Source organism: Aspergillus pseudonomiae (assembly GCF_009193645.1).
Source record: "Aspergillus pseudonomiae strain CBS 119388 unplaced genomic scaffold BDV37scaffold_127, whole genome shotgun sequence".
In the NCBI taxonomy this organism is placed as follows: Eukaryota; Fungi; Ascomycota; class Eurotiomycetes; order Eurotiales; family Aspergillaceae; genus Aspergillus; species Aspergillus pseudonomiae.
The window spans coordinates 68,894-90,581 of NW_022476119.1; the positions used below are offsets into that span (position 1 = coordinate 68,894).

General features: G+C 49.4%; 6 protein-coding genes across 6 annotated transcripts; 4 read left to right on the top strand and 2 right to left on the bottom strand.

Annotated features, from left to right (window-relative positions):
* Window positions 1-1,257: 1,257 nt before the first annotated feature.
* On the top strand, window positions 1,258-4,647 carry BDV37DRAFT_36925 (uncharacterized protein). The gene is made up of 3 exons (XM_032090518.1): window positions 1,258-1,578; window positions 1,640-2,033; window positions 2,089-4,647. Exons 1-3 carry the CDS (start codon window positions 1,340-1,342, stop codon window positions 4,303-4,305), a joined length of 2,850 nt encoding a protein of 949 aa, XP_031935524.1. The 5' UTR covers window positions 1,258-1,339; the 3' UTR covers window positions 4,306-4,647.
* A 1,375-nt stretch (window positions 4,648-6,022) lies between these two features.
* BDV37DRAFT_264009 (DNA-directed RNA polymerase II core subunit RPB11) lies at window positions 6,023-7,508 on the top strand. Its single transcript, XM_032083615.1, has 4 exons — window positions 6,023-6,567; window positions 6,671-6,729; window positions 6,786-6,895; window positions 6,993-7,508. The coding sequence occupies exons 1-4, from the start codon at window positions 6,440-6,442 to the stop codon at window positions 7,194-7,196; spliced, it is 501 nt and encodes a 166-aa protein (XP_031935525.1). The 5' UTR covers window positions 6,023-6,439; the 3' UTR covers window positions 7,197-7,508.
* A 221-nt stretch (window positions 7,509-7,729) lies between these two features.
* Window positions 7,730-12,591, top strand: pan1 (actin cytoskeleton-regulatory complex protein PAN1). The gene is made up of 3 exons (XM_032090520.1): window positions 7,730-10,537; window positions 10,618-11,148; window positions 11,210-12,591. Exons 1-3 carry the CDS (start codon window positions 7,836-7,838, stop codon window positions 12,417-12,419), a joined length of 4,443 nt encoding a protein of 1,480 aa, XP_031935526.1. The 5' UTR covers window positions 7,730-7,835; the 3' UTR covers window positions 12,420-12,591.
* A 464-nt stretch (window positions 12,592-13,055) lies between these two features.
* BDV37DRAFT_276328 (sodium/calcium exchanger protein) lies at window positions 13,056-15,833 on the bottom strand (the record flags this gene model as incomplete). The annotated part of the gene is made up of 3 exons (XM_032085545.1): window positions 13,056-13,076; window positions 13,336-15,537; window positions 15,615-15,833. The coding sequence occupies 3 exons, from the start codon at window positions 15,831-15,833 to the stop codon at window positions 13,056-13,058; spliced, it is 2,442 nt and encodes an 813-aa protein (XP_031935527.1).
* Window positions 15,834-16,431: 598 nt separating this feature from the next.
* On the top strand, window positions 16,432-19,835 carry BDV37DRAFT_264013 (condensin subunit BRN1). Its single transcript, XM_032083616.1, has 3 exons — window positions 16,432-16,702; window positions 16,766-17,339; window positions 17,399-19,835. The coding sequence occupies exons 1-3, from the start codon at window positions 16,623-16,625 to the stop codon at window positions 19,361-19,363; spliced, it is 2,619 nt and encodes an 872-aa protein (XP_031935528.1). The 5' UTR covers window positions 16,432-16,622; the 3' UTR covers window positions 19,364-19,835.
* Window positions 19,744-21,238, bottom strand: BDV37DRAFT_36976 (uncharacterized protein). Its single transcript, XM_032090519.1, has 2 exons — window positions 20,679-21,238; window positions 19,744-20,619 (listed from the first exon to the last, which is right to left on the bottom strand). The coding sequence occupies exons 1-2, from the start codon at window positions 21,114-21,116 to the stop codon at window positions 20,074-20,076; spliced, it is 984 nt and encodes a 327-aa protein (XP_031935529.1). The 5' UTR covers window positions 21,117-21,238; the 3' UTR covers window positions 19,744-20,073.
* Window positions 21,239-21,688: the final 450 nt, after the last annotated feature.

Below are 21,688 nucleotides of genomic sequence, written 5' to 3' on the forward strand. Positions count from 1 at the left end.
AGACCAAAATTAAATAAACGATCATACGTTTTGTATTGTTGGAAGGGGTAGCACAGAGTGATAGGAGTATGGAAGCACTATGAAGCGCTAGTCAAGGGCCACCATATCCACATGGGAGATTTATTGACGAAGAGAAAGTCTCAGTTTGAGTGGCTCTATACTAGTAGAACATGCCAAGTGGTACTGGCTCTGATTCGCTCAATAATCCCTTGTTCTCCTGAGGCCAGTGCCCCAACCGCCTGATGGAGGCTGGCTGTGGAAAAGTATACTCTGTACTTCGGAGTAGGTTTCCAATGTTGTTTTCCTTCTTTTACTGTACAGAGTCAGTAGCAGGTGTTGCCAATCCCCATTCTTTCTTTAGCAATCCTTCTTCGCCGGTTCATTACGTTTTCCCACCAAGTTTTCTTTTTGTTCGATATTCTAGATTAGATACAGTCCTCTCCTAGTCATTGTTCTTGTCTACTCCGAGGGAGCTGAGGTCACACCTTTTTGCTATATTTGGTGACGAGACTAGCGCTCAGCTCCACAACTCCACATCCCCTAATGGGTGTGTTCACTGTTTGGGCCTGGAAAGCGAGAGCTTTTGCTCAACTATCTATCCATCTCTTCAGTGCATACAACTTATATTACAGTATTTTTTGTTATTAGTCTTATTTTCTTGTTGATAGCTCTCCCTCTCCCTCTTCTTTTTTTTCTTCTACCCTCCCCTATTAACCATTTTTCTCTTTGTCCCCAATTTTGGCACCCTTTTCGTGCCTTCCGTTGCCCACTTTCGGCAACGACCTTGTATCTTGCCTTATTACTTTATTATTATCATTATTTTTTTTTAAGCCCACACAGAAAATATTCGTCACTCCGTATACTAATAATAATCATTCTTAAGCCCCGCTGGTGGTATGTGAGGGTCCTGTCTTAGCAAGCGTTGATTGCCTATGGACAGTTGTGCCAGAAACTTCCCATCTGACCTCTCCGCTCATTCTCTTAGCATTCTTCTAAGGCCCCTTAATATCTCGACGCCACAGCCACTAACTGTCCTTCACATTGCTTTTGGCTGTCTGTCATTTCATTCCTCGGCGTTCTTTCGACTAAGCCCCACCAAGATCGGAATCCGAGAGTTTTGGCAAAGGCCCAGAATCAGCCCAAACAGAAACAATCCTCCACCGCAGCCCTGTTAATGGGAAGCAAGTAGCGCTACTGACACAGAACATTTTATGATTATATTTTTTTTCCCCGCCATACATCTTCCGACGAGGATCCCGGAGCTGGTCCTGCTCGCTAATTCTATTTCTGAAAGTGGTTCCGACTTCGCTAGTGGTCGCGACCTTCGGCCAGAGCACAGATGCCAATCAAACTTCCTAAAGGTTTTGCTCGGCGGAAATCGTCAGGAAATGCCTTGGAAGAGGGAGAGAATCCTCCACAATCTTTTCGAGTGTTTGAACGCCCTTCTGTTGATAAAAAATCCTATAGCGAGGGCAATCTCTTAGCCAAACGACTAAGTGACGGACAACGGTTTTACCCAACTGCCGAAGATTCGGACAACATCTTCGCGGAGGTTGATAGCCCCAGCCAGAGAAGCCCGTATGCTCTCCATCCAATCCTGCAGGTATTTCAAAGAGATGGCTGACAAGAACAATGGTAGTGGAGGCTTGCATGAGCGTCCAAAGTCAGCAAGATTTCACTCGGCAACGCACCGTTTAACGGATGGTCCTAATCCATCTGATACTCCAGCATCGCACTCTCGAAACCTGTACGATATACCGATTCCGCCCATTTCTGGTGCATTGCGCGCAGCTGGTCGAACATTCTCTTTTGGTGGCAGATTTTCCAAGGCTTCAGCACCGACGCCGCCTCCTCAGCCCTCCACCCCAGGTCCCTCTAGAAGTCGGGCAATGACAGCCAGCACGACCAGCACAGCGACACCTCCGAAACTGCTGGACACAGACCTGCAGATTGGTCAAGGAGAAGACGAGTTCCACAACATGTTCGATGAAGTTGGGAAAGGGGAGGCTTCTCGAGAAAGGTCAGAAGATATGGTATGATACGTAACTGAGACTATGCAGTATGTTGTTATTAACCCCCCAACGGCAGTTTTCCCCGTCTTCAGACCTGGTAGGTCGCAAGCAGGCAAAGTCACCGCGTCCCACTCCTATCAATACGGACCGATCGAAGGAAATCGAGCCCTCACCCTACTCCTGGGATAGCCGACACTCGGGGGAAGGGCTTCTAATGGCGGGCGATTCACCTCAGGACCGCACTTCAGCATCACAACAAACACTGAATTCTCATTCTGTGTCGCCAGAGGACCGTCGGAGATCCTTGCCCTTGTCGAGCGTAATGCCGAGGACCACAACTCATCGTTCACTGGAACAACCTCAGGCTATACCCGATAAAGGCTTGAGAAGGAGTGTTCATTATACCAGCAATCGAGCCTCTACACCCGTTGAAGATGAAGATGCCAAGTTGATCATGGAGTCTCTATATACTAATAAAAGAAGCTCGCAGGTGTTGTTGACTGCTGAACATGAGGATTCCGATGCAGAGCATGACACTCCCCTCTTCAGCAACAACTATGCAAGTACTGCGGATGGTTCAGGCCGTTCGGACGCTAATCCAATGGTCTCACACAAATCGCTCGGTGTGGCCGAGGACCACCCTGATCCTTCTATAGCAGCACATGCAAGATTGGCTGCGCAGTACGAGGAGAGGCAACCAGCACCAGCAGCATCGTCGAACAAAGTGATGACACCTTCACAATTCGAACATTACAGACAACAGCAGGAGTTGAGAAGATCCAACAGCGATGCGTCTAAGAGTGAAGACTCTGCAGAGAGCGAGTTTGACGAAGAGGATGAGGCAGAGAAGAATCGCGAAGTAGAAAGGCAGCGACGGAAGCAGGAGGCCCATCTTTCGGTGTACCGACAGCAGATGATGAAGGTGACCGGCCAAGAGTCCCCAGCGCCAGCGCTTCGCTCAGAGGTTGACCGGGCTAACAACAGTACGCCGAACCTAACTGTCACACCGTTGAATTCAGGTCATAGATCGGGCAGTGGAAAGAGCAGTGAGGGTGATGAAGACGAGGAAATCCCCCTGGGGATCCTGGCAGCACATGGTTTTCCCAATAGGAATCGTCCTCCTAGCCGCCTTGTCCCTTCGAACTCAATCCCCAATCTCCGAGCCTCATTTCATCAGCCTTATATATCATCCTCGAGCTCCATTGCCGATCATGAACCCGGTAATCGTTCTAGTCTCCCTGTTTTCGCCAGAAATCTTCCACGGGACCCATACTTTGGGGCAAGTCTAGTCAATCCTTCTAATAGGGAATCTTTGGCCTTCGGGGGTGGTTCTTCAGTTTATGGAGGCCCAGCAGCTGCCGTAGGACCCTCGCCTGCATTGCCTCCTGGGGGATTGGTAGGGGTGATCGCCACTGAGGAAAGAGCAAGAGCAATGAGAAGAGGTAGCCCCAACACACAAGCTATGTATGAGTATCAAGGTGGACCGTCGACAGTACCCACCCCACCTAGTGGCATTCCCAGGCCCTATACGATGATGAGCATGAATCCTCCGAGCTCGGCTGGGCCACCGTCAGGGATATCTGCTACAGAGCAAGCACAGATACAGTTATCTCAGCAAATGTCAAGTATGATGCAGATGCAGATGCAGTGGATGCAGCAGATGATCCAGATGCAGAGTGGACAGGTTCCACCTCAGCAATTAGAGCCACCGCCAGGCCCCCCGCCCATACTGGCGGCTAACACGAATATGAGACCATCCTCAATGCCCTCAGCTGGAGGAGTCAACAATGCTCCTGCTGCTTACCGGAACGATCAAAGAACACTGAGTATGCTTGATCCTAACGTTTCTTCTCGTCTTAATAGCCCAGCCATGCCATATAATGTGGCAGGTAACCGACCAAGCACGCCAGCAGGGCAAGGCTATGCTCCATCCATTGCTCCATCAGAACGCAGCAATGTTGGACTGGCGCCTCGGTATAGGCCTGTGTCAATGTTACAGCCAGAGCCCGGACCAGCCGCCCTTCCCTTTATGTCAAAATCATGGAATGATGAGAACCAAAAGTCGACGCTCTCTATACCTTCAGATAGATCACTTCAAACCAGACCTACTGATCAAATCCCGAGTGGCGATAAATCAGCGATCACTAACTCAACGGGTCATGGCGCAGGCCCAGATGATGATGACGATGAAGGCTGGGCAGAAATGATGAAGAAACGTGAGAAAAAGCGCAACAATTGGAAGATGAAGAAAGAGACGTCGAGTTTTGGAGACCTGTTAAATGCGGTACATTGACAGAATCAGTAGATACATTCTTGCCGGTCATGTCGCGAGTATATTTTTGTCGCACACCCTTGCGCTTCACTAATCATCCCACCTTCTAACTAATGTATTATTCATGAAGGTGTTATACGTCCCAAGAATTTTCCTTTTTCTTTCTTTCTTTCTTTTCTTTCCTTTTTGCCGCCCCCCTTGTACTGGGAGAAACGCAGGATGTTATAGGTGGTTGGCGTTTGGCGGATCACTTTCTTTCTTCCCATACTTTCTCAAGTCTGTTCTCTATCTTTCAGCGCCTGTACCTCCAACTATTTAGTAGGTACTCTATAAGACATACTATACAGATAACGTCTTAATGACACTACGATTAACCAACCCGAGCTTATTGTCATGAATCTCCTGCCCCCCCCCCAACCCAAGAAAAACGTCGCATAGCTCATATTTATTATACCTCGCCTAACGATTGAATGGGCCAGCCTGCCATAGTCCTTACTCTGTCATATACGCTGAGTCGAATAGTGTTACCATTACTGGATGCACTTAAGATCTTCTAGGAGCAACGTGTGATGTTTGCTTTGGGGAAAGCCAAGAAATACCGATGACAGTCTAAGCAGACCCAGAACGAGGCTATCATTCCTAAGTCATCGGCAATCACGCCCGGTGCGATGATGGGGATGTGACTCGGTGGACATTGTAAACAATATATATATATATGTGTATATTTATCACGTGCAAACGCTGAGGCTGATCGAGCTAGACAGTGACGACCTGCAGACGAGCCCTGGACGGCCAAACTATCAGGGTAGCGCCTCGACAACCGCAGTAGCAGCAATGGTTTCATTTTCAGATACAATATCGGCCTGACCCCAAATCTTTATCTGGGACGAGGTTGGAGCGTGCACTTGTTTTACTCCAGAGTACGGAGTACTTTCGGAGCCAAGTCATTGGACTGTGCCTTGGATCTCTCAACTACAGCTGTAGATACTACTAGTACGTAGTGGCTTAATATTTGTGCCCCAGTTGAGGAAGCCCACACCGGTGGGATTTGGAAGAGTGTCGCCTTAAGAATATTTTTGCACCAATGGCTTCTTGTGGGGTTAGCATCATATCCTGCATCAGAACTCCAATTCTGGAGTAGACAATATAGATATCACAAGTGAAGACACTAGAAAACCAACCATAGAAGCAGATACTAAGGGGAGCTGTCCATTTTCAGATGACTTGTGTGCAAGACTAGATTATTAGAGCAGAAGCAGTCCGGAGAATACTAGTAGGCGCTGTGGGCGGCAAATGCAAACCACCCAACAAGGATAGTGTAGAATCACGTGCGTGTGATCACGGGATCTCCAGGTGAAAGGATTGAGATAAGACAATGCCGTATCACTGAGCAAACATAGGGCTGCAAGAGCATCATTATTATCTGCTCTCCTCCAATTTCTGGTGTTGTCAAGCTCCATCCTTAATATAATACTATTGGCTTATCCAGAGCACTTTGAGTACCTATCTCTATTTCCCTACGGAGACATTATCAGCTTGCTCATTTTCTTTCTATAATTTGTTACTGGTATATTTATCTCAGCCTGGAAAAAGACGACCAGACCCCAGAAAAGCAACGATCCAAGCATAAAATACCGAGAAATACAGAATCCATCAGGTCCTGTGAACCGCCGACCCTGTACTAATATCAACTATACTGGGTTAAACAACGTCTAATCTGGGTTGTCCAATCTTTTGGTTCAAGATGAATGCCCCTGACCGGTAAGGAAAGCAGTGCTTTGACTATTCTTTTTATTCTTAGTTCTATTATTGCTGTTACTATTATCATCATTCTTCTTGCTGCTTGCAAAACCCATATAAAGTATGATTTATCGACTGTTTTCCATGGAATCTTTATTTCTCAATATAGATAAGGCAACAATGAGTTCCTGGTCGCTGAAAAAGGAAGGAGAGGGTTCAATCCACCAGTTGTCATTGGCCGTTCCATGAGGGCTTGAATCATTCGTGGTAGTAGATCTAGGGCATCTGCTTCATTAACGCATGTGTTTGATCTACTTGTGTTCATTGCTATTCGTCTCTCATTCACCTCTTTCCGGGGGGCTTTCTGCCTGTTCCCTTCTCACCCCCATTCTACCCCTCTATTCTCCCCGAGACCATGAGTTCCAGCAAAGAATATATTCTCTCCAAGGAGATGGCCTACGCACGTTGGATAAATGCGAACGGCAGTTCTCCACGTAACGGCTGCCAATCTACTGTCAAAGTTTCACATGACCAGCAACCCAGGTCTGCTATACCTATCACGCCGTTATTCCCAGCTTACAGATGATGTCGCGTCTATTTTGAGAATCCTTACTGGGAGAATTGGCTAATCATGGGTTGAATATAGTTATGAATCATTCGTCCTTGCGAATGGCGAGAACAAGGTTGAGATGGAGATTGATACACGTACGCATCCCCGTTACAGGTCTAATATGCTAGCAGACACTCAAGTTCGGTTTTAGGTATCCCATCCTCTGCCATCTTCACTTTCAATAAGGAAGATCATACTCTTGGAAACCTAATTCGCTCCCGCCTTCTCCAAAGCTCCCACGTGCTCTTTGCTGCGTACAAGGTAGAACTTCCGTAATCTGCTAGTTGCATTGACCTCTATCCCCCCTTGTCTCTCTGTCATAGAAAATCGACGAATATGACTGACATGCAAACTTTAGGTTCCTCATCCGCTTGTGCCAAAGTTCGAACTCCGTGTACAGACCGACGGTGAGATTACCCCCAAGGAAGCCGTCATTTCTGCGTGCCACGAACTCGTTCGAGACCTGGGAATCTTGTCACGCGAATTCACTAAGGAATATGAACTCCGCAAGATGGTGGGAGCCACTCAGCAGCAACAGGATAGTGTACAAGATGGAGCCTAGGTGATTGCCGAAACTAAAGCGAGCTGGTTGAAACCTTTGCTTCGAATTTACGCAGCTGGTTATGCGTGTGCTCGGTTATGTCTATTCTCTTTTGCTGTCTTCTTTTTAATTTTATTTCACTTCCTGTGTGTTTGTTTCTTGGCACCTATAATCAACGAAGCTAGCTCTTGGCATATTCCTGGGGATTTGTATATTATCTACGATAGTGATATGGTATGCGAGTTGTGGTTTTCGCCAGCGATAATTGATCCAGCATACCGCGAGGACTGTTGTGTTTGCTCGATACTCTATTGCATGATCGGCAGAGTAAAATGATTAGTTATCTTAATATTAAGTACTAGTAGACGCCTGTACCTGTTTTGTTCCTGATATGTTGGTTTAGTTTAGGTAACTGCGGAGTTGGTCCAACCTAGTAATCGCGGCCCACTATCAAATTAGGATTAGCGCAGGCGCTCCGCGTCCCTGACTGCAGCCGTCGTCACCTGGCAGCTCCTGACCTTCCATCGCTACCTGTCTGGCGGCTTCTATTGTTTCGTTTGTTCGGTCTCTCTATCCTTTTATTATCAATCTGTGGCCTACCACTTTTTCTTTCTTATGTGATTGTTTGATTGCTTATTCAATGCAAGAGCCGTGTTAGGAATGTACTCTTCGTCGAATTCCTTCATGGGCGGCGCCAACAGCGCTCGCCCGGGACAACCACCTTTCATGCAGCAGCCTTCATATTCTCAAACCCCCAACGGGCAGCAAACACCCCAGCAGCAACAACAGCATCAAGGTCTTGCACCCCAACCTACCGGATATGGTTCCCAATTGTCTGGATTCGGAGGCTCTCATCTGCAGCCTCAACCCACAGGGTTCTCGCCAGGGCTGTTGCAACCACAATTCACAAGTTTTCCACAACCGCAGCAGCAACCTGGCTTCCAGACCTCCGCTCAGCCGCCCCAGTTCACGGGATACCCCATGCAAAGTCAAGCCCCGCAGCTCCAAGTCCCTTCGAGTACTGGCTTACCGGTCCGGCTGGCCCCTCAGACATCATCCGCGATAGCGGACTCCTTCAGGGATAACGCTGGTGCTGCTCCGCCCCCGCCCCCCAAAACTCCAGGGAGCAAAATTCCCAGCATCCGACTCTCGTTTATAACAGCACAAGACCAGGCTAAATTCGAACAGCTGTTTAAATCAGCAGTCGGAGAGAGTCAGACGATGAGTGGAGAAAAGGCCAAAGACCTACTTCTGCGGTCAAGGCTTCCAGGAAGTGATCTGTCGAAGATATGGGTCTTGTCAGACACCACAAAGTCGGGCCAGCTGTTTTTTCCGGAGTTTGCTTTGGCTATGTATCTGTGCAACATACGGATTACAGGCAGAGAGCTGCCAGATGCGCTCCCCGAGAAGATAAAGAATGAAGTTTCTAGTATGGTAGATATCATTTCCTTTCAGGTCCCTGACACGCAGCCAGAGACGGCTATCCCCACGAATGTTCCAAACTTCGATGCGCCGTTACTGGAGAACAAATCTGCTCCTCCAGCTCCTCAGCAACCGCAACCTCAACAGCCGACCAATTCTCAGCTTCTCACGCAGCTCGCAGCGCAGCCAACGGGATTTCACACTCAGCCGACTGGCATTCAATCTACTCAGGCTTCTTTTGCTGGCCAAAGCTCAATTCTACTTCCGCAAGCCACGGCCTTCCCCGGGCAGTCCCAGCAACAGTTTCTACAAGCTCAACCAACAGGACTGATGTCTAATCCCCAGCCTACAGGCTATAGTGGACCCCGTCCCCCGGTGCCGCCGATACCCACGAGCCTCGGGCCCAACCTCAGTCCCGCACAAACCGGTGGGGTTTCTGGTTTGATCGCCCAGCCTACTGGAGCTCCCGGCCAGTGGGGCTTTGTCAATGCTCCGTCATCTGGATTGCCCAATATAGAAGCCCTTAAACAGCAACTAATGCCCCAACCGGGCCGTGAGGGTGGATATTCAGCCGCTGGTCTTTCCGGAAATGCTCACATTCCGTGGGCGATCACCAAAGAGGAGAAAAAGATCTATGATGATCTCTTTCGGGCATGGGATGGATTTCATAAGGGCTTCATTGGCGGTGATACTGCTATCGAAATCATGGGGCAAAGTGGGCTGGATCGTAAAGATCTCGAGCGTATCTGGACACTGGCGGATCCCCACAACAGAGGCCGGCTCAACATGGATGAATTCGCTGTGGCGATGCATCTAATATACAGGAAGCTGAATGGATATCCGGTTCCGAATCGCCTCCCACCGGAGCTAGTGCCACCATCAACAAGGAATCTCAATGACTCGATAGGCACAATCAAATCGATGCTCTCTCAAGATGCGGAAAGTCGAAAAGCGTCCGGTGCCTTTCTACAACCGCAAAAAACGGGTGTAAGTTATCTCAAAGATCACTCATTCCGTGGTGGTAGTGGAGTGTCTCCCGGGTTGGGCCGCAAAGACGCCACTTTGTTTAAGAATAATGACGAAGCTGCTGCTGGGTATCGTTCTAGCGCCCGTCGCCGTGTTGGAAACAATGGTAGGACGCCGTCACCTGCTGCTTCGCAAGCATCTGAAGAGGAGTTGTCCGTTGGGCAGCTGAGGAAGAAGATACGCGAGACACAAATCATGTTGGAAGCAGTCGACTTTCAGGACGAGAATCGCGCCGAAGAAGAAGAGGCTCTGGACCGTAGAGATCGTCGGGAAGCAGAGAGCCTTATGGATCGAATCCGGCGTGTTCAGGATGACATTGACACACACCCGGATGCGGCCTTCCGCAACCTTGACAACGGTGCCGAGCGAAGGTCCCTACGCCGTCAGCTGCAATCTTATGAGGACCAAGTTCCTCAAGTAGCTTCAGATGTTCGACGGGTTGAGCGTGATATTGCTGAGGCTAAACTCGAGCTTTTCCGCCTGAAGGACGCAAAGGATCACCCTAATAGTGCGTCGAATGTCGTGGGAACTGGTCCAGGAGGTGCTGTGACAGAGGCGGATCGTATCAAGGCTCGTGCTCGCGCTAGAATGCAAGCTCGTGCAGCCGAGCTTGCCGGTAGGCCGATCCCGTCCTCTCAAAATGATGATGGTGCCGCAACTCGACGAGTTGAAGTCGAAAGCGCCAAAATTAAGGCAGATAGAGAAAAGAATGATGCCATGACTCGTGATGTGGAGGACAGTGTAAAAGACTTTGCTCGAAGTCTCGAGGATACTCTGAAGGATGCGAGTGAAAATTCCACGCGCGAGCATGAAAGGCGGCGGTGGGAAGATGCTTTGGGGGTAGAGGATGTGATTCGAGACTTTATTTACGACCTAAAGCGTAACAGCCGAACCGCATACATTCGGAAAGAGGAGTAAGTTGCTTCCAAAATACTCCAGTTTCATTGTTCAACAAGACATCGAATACCCTCTTATGGTACTAACAACGGTCTAGGGTATCGCGATCCATGCGTGAGGAGCGCGAGCGTCCACGATACGATGAAGCGCCCGCTACCCGGCCTTCTCCCCCCCCGTCCACTGGCTCCACGGGCTCATTGCCTGGTTCTACCCACGAGGATCGTGTTACCGCTGCAAGGGAACGTGCGCAGAAGCGCATTGCTGAACGAATGGCAGCTGCTGGTCTCAAGCCTCACAATAACACTGCAGAAACCCTCCTTCAGCGTCAGGAACGCGAAAAAAAGGAGCGCGAGGAACGGTTGAAGCAAGCGGAGGAAGAAGATACTAGACGCGAGCAAGAAAGACAGCGTCGACTGGCCGAAGAGCAGGGTGGTTCAATGGCGCAACCTGTTAAACCGACGTCCAAGAAACCCCCGCCGGCACCACCTTCGAGACGTGGCCGTACTGACAGCGCGGGACAGGCGGAGGCTAAAAAGGCTGCAGAAGAATTGGCAAGAGTAGAACAGGCTGCCCGGGCACAAACAATCCGCGAAGAAGAAGAGGCACAAGGGGAGAGGAGACGCCTTGAGTATGTGACTATAGTTAAGTTTTTGTCTTGAATTTTTTCAATCGCTGACAAAGGATTCTAGAGATGATGCTAGGAAACGTGAAGAGGAGTTCGAGAGAGAGAGGGAGGCACAAGAAGCCCGCCTCCAAGCACTCCAAGAACAGGTGCAGCAAGGCAAAATTAAAAAACAGGAAGCGAAGCGGCGGAAAGAAGAAGCAGACCGATTAGCGAAAGAGCAGGAAGCCAAGCTTACTGCTCAACGTGCGGAGCTTGAAATGGCTAAAGAACGGGAAAGGCAGCTTCAATTGGAGCTGGAAGCCCTAGATGAGGAAAGCTCCTCAGATGAAGAAGGTCCAGAGAATATCACTCCCCAGCATAGCACCCCTGCGCAGAGTCAAATTCTTCCTGGAGTTGACATTGCAGTGCCTGTTGCCCCCTCGGCTCCAGTCCCTCCCGTTCCTGGACCAGAGTCGGACGGACCGGCCAGTGCTACGAGTTCTCCAACCAGCGAACGCACCGGATTAGCCCACCTCCCTCTAGAGACTGAATCGAAGAACCCTTATTTCAAGAAGATCAGTCTGCCCACCGAGAGCCAAGTTGCCACATCACAACCCGCTCTTGGTGTCCCTGTAACTTCCCCCAAGGCCGACGTTCAGTCAACTAACCCTTTCCACCGGCTTGCACAGCAGCAAGAGAACGCGAAGCCTGCATTCACAACAGCGGGTCCGATAGAACGTGTGTCCCGTGCACGCCCTGAGACGGATGACGATTGGTCTGCAGCAGGATCAGACTTCGACTCATCATCTGATGATGATGACGATGGGCGGCCTGGCGGTGGAAGTGCGAAGCAGCTCGCAAGCATCCTGTTCGGTACTATGGCTCCACCGCGGCCTTTGAGTGCTATGGACGACAAATCTCCTTCGAAACCATCTACTCCTACGCCAGGTACTCCAGTAGCCGCTCCTGCAGCACCCGAGACAGATGGAACTTTGTCTATTCCCTCTGCTGCTCCCCCACCACCACCACCACCACCACCACCCCCACCAATGGTAGCACCGGTTCCCTCGACAGCGCTCAGCTCCGGTTCTCCAGATGCTGCCCCCCCACCACCGCCCCCGCCTGTACCTCACATGGCGCCCCTGGCCCCTCCTCCACCCGCTCCTCCAGCTGCACCGGCAGGAACATCTGACCGAAGCGCCCTACTAGCCTCGATTCAAGCTGGTAAAGGACTCAGGAAAGTTCAGACAAATGACCGAAGTCTTAGCTCTGTTGCAGGGCGAGTTCTCGATTAGCAAGGGGTTGTCAGTGGATTCAGTTTGCCAGAGTTTAACTGGGTAGAAAGCTATAGTCACCATGTCTAGTCGCTTCGTTTGTTTTAATCCATTACTGATAAATCAATATACTGTGTTTTACCTTAGTAAAATCATAGATAAGGGGCATGCGACAGCCTTGGTTCGAGTTTTATTTTTCTTAGAAAGGAATTTGATGGATAGCATGTTAAATCAGATAATGTGTTCAGAGCCAGTCACTATACATAATAGGAACTATTAAGGAACTGTTAAAGAACTATAACAGTACAAAAATTCCTCCCTGCTGACGGTGATGCACCAGCAGAAACCTCCATGACACGAGGGCTTAAGCTAAAACTTCTGCAATGACATTTGTCAGGGTACTGATGCACCATAGAATCACTAAACCCCAGCCGATTTTTCGGTCCATTTTCCATTTGTTCAACGGGACTACTACCAGTAGCCCTACTAGTGTAGATAGCAATGTGGCGCCACTGATGATGAGTACCTTGGATATAGTGATCTCATACGGAACTCCGTCCGTGGCTACCGTTTCTGCTTTTGCATGAAGAGTCATGTATAGGCCACCTAGGCCAATTCCTAGAAGAATATTCAACATAGGTCCGCCAAAGCAGGCACTCAACGCCATAACTGGGTAGCCTAGGCGAGCAACGGTGATATCAGCAACAAGATCGCCCAACGAGTTTCCAACAGCAAAAACGGTCAGTCCAAGGAGTGAGTCACTGATGTTCAAGATCACTCCTAGGGTCTTGAGGAGACTGACGACCTCGGTAGCTATAGTCGCAATCCAGCATATAGCAACAATGAAACCCAGAAAAGCTAGCAAAGGACGCCATGCAGTTGGAAATTGCCAAGAATTACCATGTCGTGAACTTGTGATAAGGCCAGTGATGCATACCAGCGAAAAGAGTAGTGATAAGAGGAACGGTAGTAAGAGATTGCGGATGTCTAGGCCAGAATCAAGGGCCGTCCAGGCAATCAAGGCAACAAAAAAAGGGCCGGTGAATATTTGTATCCAAACTAGCCACTGACAGCATTCCTTTGGAGGCAATGCCGAAGGATCTGGCTGTGATTGAATGGCGGGCAACTCTGAGTCCCAACGTTGCCGCCCCTGCCTTGATTGACTTTTGCCTGTATGGCCTGCAGCTTGCTCGGCAGTGGATCCATGATCAACAGGTTGAACAAGAGGGCTATCCTCCGGTAACCTCACTGCAGGTACTCCCGAGTCTCCTCCATCTGCTGAAGTCACTAGGACTGTTACAGGGTCTGCGCTGGTTTCGGGTTGTGCCGGCTCAATAACAGGGACAGTAATCGTCAGTAGCAGCACACTAGGAGCTGCAATCACCCCTAGTATCCTTTCCCAGAAACTCTTCGTCTTCCACCCGACCAGAGTAGGGAAGAGTGTTCGAATGATAGATGGTAAAAGAACGGAAGTGAAAGGAAACAACCACAGCATCTGGGATGAAGTTCGAGGGCACCCAGTGTCATAAATGCTGTCATGCACCTGCAGCTCCTCCGTGGGGCTAGAAACAGGTGGTAGGCGTATACTAGGTGCCCTGGAGTGCGCCGGATTAGATGTATCAAGGAAGGGGGGAAATGGACTGCAAGGGCTTTCCACTGGAACATCAACGGACTCAGAGGCGAATGGTGTCCCTCGTGGGGAAATCTCAAGAGGAGATCTTGGTTCGGGTGTTTCAGCCTGGTAGTTTGGAGGGTGGAAAGTACCAGGGGGTGCAAGTAATTGTGGAGTCCGCGGACGCGCACTTCCCTCTGGACTGGGACTTCGCCATGCTTGTCCGGACGATGATGGCGATAGTTCTGACTCGGCAGTCTTATCCGTTTGACGGGTCTGGGTCTGAACAAATGTAGATGGATCATCGACCGAGGGTCGGGTGATAGCAACGTGCGGTCGCTTTGCACCAGAATCGAACACGCTAGTGTCTAACTTCAGACCTGTGGCATCATCGGCGGACACAGCTCGAGTTCGAGTTGAACTCGTTCCGCTGTTAGGCGACAGATGGCTTGCTGCAGAAGGCCTACTGACCCATGGGTGTGAAGCAACAGAGATATTATCGCGTTCTGGTAATGCCACATGAGCCCTATCGTAACCATCGGTGTACCGCTGGAGGGTAATCGGGACGTTCTGATGGGTACTTCGCGACCGCTGAAGAGAAGAAACAACGGATTGAAACTCCAGCGCACCGACCAGACTGGGTCTGATTGGGTTTAAAGTATTACGCCTGTGTTCAGAGGGACGATACACGTGCATATTTTCCCGTATTTCTGCTAGATACCGGTTGCGGGTTTCGTCATCATCTCCATCTTTCCAAGGGGCCTCTCCGCCTCTCTCTAAGGCGTCAAAATCTTGCACTGAAACACCATGAAGAAGACTTGTGGATTCAGAGATGACCCCAGGATCATCGTCTTCGGCTTCCTCGATCTCCAGTTCTTGGTTTTCAGGGATATGGAAGTGTGATCGCGCAGCTATATCCCTCTCATAGACACGACGGCGACGCACAAAGTACCAGTGCCAGGTTACGACTAGGACGACATAAAAGCAATATAGAGTGACCATTGCGGCAGATTCCCACGCATGGAGGTGGCCATCTGCTAACAATAACATGCTGAAGCTCACAGCCACGATGAAATACCCGACATCACGAACAAAGCTTCTTCGAGCAACTTTGAACGGGCGGACCAGCGCCATAGACCCTGCAACGACCGACGTGATAAAGCTCGCAGCTCCAAGCAGCTCCCCAATGGCCAAGCTACCGCTGTTAGATTTCATGGCGGCGAAGGTAGAAAAGACATCCGGACTTCCGTTTCCAAACGCAAGAAACGTGACCCCGGCCAAGCTTTCGCTCAAACCAAGTGCACCGGCTAAAGTGCTCAAGTCAATACATAGGAAATCACTGGCGGCAATCCCGATCGTGCTAAACAGCAGTGAAAGCCATAGGATAAGGATGGTGAATGCGACTGGCTTGGCACCTGCGAGAGAGCAATAGTAGAATTGGAGATACGAAAACAGGCCATCTTCATGGTCAGGGCAATTCGTGCGAACATAAGAGCACTTGTCGTGTGCTTTACGAACCATGCGGCACTGGAACAGAAAATGAACATCTTAGCAAGTCATCCTCATGAATTCTTATGGATAATGAAAGCAACTATTTGTGATACCTCTAGATCAGCGCCTCTCTTGAAGATACCCTGCCTGTCGGAACCCCCTCCTGGAAGAAAACGTTTGACAGGAAACGTAATGCCTTCATCTTCATATGATCCAAGAGTCCAGCTAAGAACTGCCAAGGTCGTGATCACCATGAGAGTCCAGTAGAAAGGTCGAACAGAATAACGCCGACCTGATGGGCGGCTCAAGACTGGATAGAGTATTTCAGACATAGTGTAAGACACGACAGCATCATGGGCAGGGACGTGAAAAGTTGCAGCTTGGCAGAAAGACAAGGTAGTGGTTTAAAACGTCGAAATCTCGGCGATGGCTAACATGACCGCAAGGGGGACGGACGTGCATATGGTTATGTAGCTATCAGTGATTGAATTAGTGTAGATTGAAGAGGGGACTCCACGCGGCAAGTCACCAGCCACTCATTGATGTCAGCCTTGAGCTTAGGCGGAGACAGTGGCTCGCAGGTGGCCGCTTCTTGAAGTTTGGTTGAGGCTAGGCGCCTTATCAAGCCTACCTACGTAATACTACAAGGAGTTGACAGTAGTCGGGTGAGTGTGAAAAAGGAACGACAAAGGCACCACAATAAAGCGAGAGCATAATTATATTGAAAGAAAGCCAAGTACAACAAGATTGAAAAGAAAAGAAAAGCACCACTCGAACTGTTATCGCTATCACGTGCATTTCAAGGCAGTGATGACATATCATGTGACCTGACCATCCGCCTAAAGAAGCTAGACAAGGACCTGCACTCATGGTTGCTCTGGTATGGTGTATGTTTTTGTTGACTCTTGTTTGGTCTCTGTCGGCCAAAGAGGGAAACTCCGCTGTATTTAGCAACATCGCGACAGCATTCGGTACGCCACAGCTAATCGTCTGCAGAGAATGAGTATCTTAATCTGTGGCTGCTGTATTGTCACTTAATTTTCTTTTCCTACTTTCACTCTTCTTACCTCCATCTTCTGTGATCCATTGGATATTATCCTGTACTCCTGAGAGGTCTCACAATGCCCCGCGTAGCGAATCCTAAGCACCGCCGCTCTGGTGGTGGTGGTGCTTCTACCCCCCATAAGAACTCACCTATTAAGTGCGTTTGGAAAGCCTGATCTGTCTATACTACTTTACGAACAATGGAAGCTGATAAACTAAGAATCCCGCTCAACGATGACATGGGCGAAAAGGCGGCTCGTATGGAAGCCCGGCAGGCTCGTCATGACCGCCAGATGGACCAGATCAAAGCCGCTGTCAAGACGCCTATGCCTCCTCGAAGATACACTGGCCATGAGCGTGGATCCAGCATGAGCCCGGTCACACCGCGTGGATCGGGACACAGAGGCCGCGAGAGCGATGTCGACGGTCGGAGAGCGGTAACCCCGATGAAGCGTGTACCTATCTTAGCCAACTTTGAGGAATGGATGAAGATGGCGACTGACAACAAGATCAACGCAAATAATTCATGGAATTTTGCCCTTATTGACTACTTCCATGACATGTCCTTGCTAAAGGAGGGCGACGGTGTGAACTTTCAAAAAGCTAGCTGTACGCTCGATGGGTGCGTCAAAATTTATACGAGCAGAGTCGACAGTGTTGCGACGGAGACCGGCAAACTTCTGAGTGGCTTGGCCGATAGTCGCGATAGAAAGCCCCATGAGACAGATGTAGATGATGGTGCCGAGGATGAGGACGAAGGAGAGGAAGGGATGGGAAGAAAGTCCCGGCGGAAGGTATAACAGTTCATGCGATCCAGTCAAGTGGTACAAAATAACTAACATATCCCTTGAAGGCGCAACGATCTCATGAGGCTACACTTGCACCCTCATTTGCTTCACTCCAACTGAAGAAGTTCGAGCTTGAATTTTCTGTCGACCCACTATTCAAAAAGGCCTCAGCGGATTTTGACGAAGGCGGCGCGAAAGGCCTACTATTGAATCATTTGGCAATTGATGGGCAAGGGCGAATAGTTTTCGACAGCAGTGATGACGCCACAGAAGAGAGCTTGAAAGATGTAGATGATATGCGCCAAGGGTCAGAGGATCCTCAACGCCCAGGATCTTCGTCGCCACCTCCAAGGCAATCGTCAGACGATATATTCGAAGATAACGTGGAGGTTGACATAACGTCCTTGGCGAACCAGTTTTTCCCAGATTTGGAACATCTTGAAATGCAGGATATCTGCCCATCGCTGAAAAACTTTGATCTTGGCGACCCGAGCGGGTCGTTGGATATACCATTTCTCAAGGCCCCCGAGGACTGGCGTAATGATAAAGGTCATGAGGAAGGACACAATCCGAATGACGCATCTGGAATCATGCTCGATGACGATAATGCTGTTGGCTTTGATGATGACGATGCAACGTTGGCGGGCTTTGATCTTGGTGGAGACACCGGATTCGGTGATGGTGGTGAAGCATGGGCTCGTGAAGCTGCTTTGGAGCCCATGCTTAAAGTTCACCGTGTCGATCGGGACAACGATGAGATTCAGGATGGTGAAGAGATAGACAATGACGATGCATATGCCATTTCTCTTACTCATCAGCCTAACAAGCAGGACCATGAAAATATCCTCAGCTACTTCGATAATGCCCTACAAAAGAACTGGGCAGGCCCCGAACACTGGAAAATTCGCAGGATCAAAGAGCATGCTGCGGCGAATACTGCTACCGCTGCCCCAAAGCAACGGAAGGAAAAAGAGCCCTTTGAAATTGACTTTTCTGCGCCTTTCGAATCGTCCGTTGCTGAGTTGTTGTATACCCCAGCAAGCTCCAACTCCACCATATCCTTGCCCAAAACACAATGGAAGACAAAGGGCCGTAATCTTCTTCCAGATGATAAACACTTCAATTCGCGACAGTTGCTTCGCCTCTTTCTCAAACCCAAAGCCAGGATGGGCTCGAGAAGACTGGTGGGTACTCGGCAATTCAACCAACGCAGGGAAGACCGGACAGCAGGAAATGGAGAAATGGATGAAGCATTCTGGGCAAACCATAAGCCAGAGAATAATGCAGCTTCTGATGGAGAAGGTGCCCCCGGCGCATATGATGCAAATTTTTTCGCAGATGATGATGGTCTTGCGTTCCCCAACGGCCTTGGCTTGGGTGATGACGACGACGATAACCTACCCTTTGCTGATGCTAGAGAGATGCTCTCTCCACCATCCGATGGACAGCCAGGAAACCCAGTAGGGGACGCTGGGGGTGCTTCGGGGCTTACAGCGCTCCTGAACATGGTGGGCGCCACACCTGGTTCGGCGTTACAGAGCGGAGCTGGAGGATTCGGGTCACAACTAGTAACACAAGGTGGTCGGAGAGCACGCCCCGATTACGTTGCATATGCACGGGTGGCCAAGAAGGTTGATGTTCGACGACTTAAAGTGGAGATGTGGAAGGGTATGGGTGAACGCTTAATCGCATCAACAAGTTTCGATTCCTCCCAGGAAAGCCATCGAGAACAACCCACTGAGAATGAGATCGATGATCCTCCGACACCCACACCTGTGAACGAGATGCAGCAGGAAAATGGTCAACTCCGGTTTACGCAGATCATGAATTCACTCAAATCTGTCTACCCTCCAGAAACGTTACGTGACATCAGTACCTCGTTCGGGTTCATTTGTCTGCTTCATTTAGCCAATGAACAGGGTCTCATGCTGCAGAATGATGATGGTTCTAGTAGTCTTGGTGAAGGCAGGCTGGAAGACATCTTTGTCATAAAGGATGCCAATGCGGTTCTTGAAGAGGGGGCTATATGATGAGACTGACGTCTGTTTATATTAAATTTACACACAGTTTCCTGTTACAGATTTATAGGATGTTCATGAGGCACGAGGTATGGCTCAGGGTCAATGCTCGAGTTTATGTTACAAAGGAGTTGGGGCTCGTACTTTATACAGGGTGGTATTTGTGGTTTTTGCTCTATTTGAATAGTCTGATATTGATTTGTTTACACTGGTTAATCACAATCATGGAGGGAGCACATTCGCCGTTTGGTTCTTTTCCTTCCTATACTTCTCTGACTTTCTTGTATCTACTTTAGTTTGGTGAATGTCCTACTATACTACTTTTGTTGGGCCTATGCTTCTGTGCAACCTTCGGGATATACGGACAAAGCAGGAGTCTCCTAATATCCTAGTACACTCGTTTAACAGGTATCACAATATTGTTCCTTTGATTCATATCAATGTGGAGGATAGACGCAGACGCATATAGTACGCTAGCTATATAGTGGCAGATGAACACGTACTATTTCGTTGAATGAGAGAATATACGAAAGCAGTCGGAACTTTCGAAGAAAGAAAGAGAAAGAAAAAACCAATACCACGCAGCCATCTGAAACAAGGGAGCGGGGGATAAGATTATCATCGAGAATAAATACAATGCGTCAGTCTCCGCATTTCAAGGCTTCGTGCGCAGGCGCATATACACATTTCAACCATTGATTAGTGCTATTTAAATGTGGAAATCATTTATGGGAGGCATGAGGGAACGTGGGCGACATTGGACTTGAATATGCCATTGGAATAGGCACAGCATCGTAGGTCCGTTCGCCAGGCGCAGCAGTCATGTGTTGGTTGACATTTGATGCCGGCCCAAGAGTCGTGGGAACGGAACTAGGGCCAAAGAACTCCCTCTGTTCTGTCTTAGGAGTCGCTTGTTGTACACGGATTGGAGGTGCTTGCAACTGGAAGGTCGGCTGGGGTTTTGTTGGAGAACGGGGGGTGGCAAACTGGGTAGAGCATGATTCGCCGTTCTCGGCCATTGAATAGGGATCTTGTGGAACAGCTGTAGATATTATAGGCGTCTTTTGGGCGAGCGGAAATCCAGGTGTATTGGGCGCTGACTGAAGGCGGAGCTGGGCAAGGTACAGATCAGATCTAGCCTTGTCACGACGGTCCATTGACTTCATAAGGCGCCTCTTGGTCCAGAACCGATAGAACACAACCGCATAGATAAGGATGACTAGAACCTCGAGGACAACTTCAATAATAGCGCACACCAAGCCCCAGTCCTATAACATCAGTAATGGCACTAGAGAAATACTAAAAGCCAGCAACTGGCAAGACTCACCTGCAACCGACAAAGGAGGGCATAGTCAATATCGTTGTGAAATAATGTTTCCCTTGTGTTCTTCTTACAGGACCAACCCCAAAGGTCCTGGCTGTTTCCATTGGCTTTTTCATTCTGGTAAAGCGCCGCTGCGACAATCCACATGACAAGGCTGAACATGAAGAAGCACACTGCAATTGTTTGATAGTAAACAGTGAGCTTTTCGGCACGCTTGTGGCCGCCCTTCCAATAGCCCCAAAATACGATAAGGCAAGCAAACAACGAGACGCATGCCACGGAAAGGAGCAAATATTGAGTCCACGGATTGGTGCCATTGGCCCAGGCAGGGAACCCCCCCCTAGAAGGCAGTGATTTAGTGGAATGGAAGACGAACAGAGTCAATGCTAAGATTGTGACCACTATCAGACTGCAGCCAAAATTCACGAAACGCAAGAACATCTTAGCCACCCGGACGCGGAGTTTGATTCGCTAGAATCGAATTAGTATGAGCACTTAGGTAGAAGACTGTTTCACCTCCACTCCACTCACCAGATCTCTAGCATTCTCCTTCTCTGCAGACTTCTCTTCCTTCTCCACATAAAACTCTTCACGAAAAGTTGGGCTGAGTGGATTTAGTGTGCGCCCAGGTGTTCCGGGGACCTTTAGAGCACTTTTGAGCGGTGAAGCTGGCAGCTGGTGATGGGATGCATGCTGCACTGGATCATTGGCAGCAACATATCCAAAGCCAACGTCGGACACATCAGGGGGTGTCCGGGACTGACCGGGAGGGTCTGCGAATGGTGACCGCCTGGTGTCAGCAGGGCCAGTGGGGGATTGCACCGTCGTTGCTTCCACAAAGCGAGCCGTCCGAGGGCTTTTTATTGACGTGGCCGTAGTGTCCGAAGAGCTTCGCTCCTCTACAATTGGTTGTTGTGTAGGTGCCATTGAATGAGAGCCGCGCCCGCGAATTATATATTTGTCTGAGTCACTCCGTAATTCAAAGGTTGGTTTGTCTGGCTGTCATTCGACAC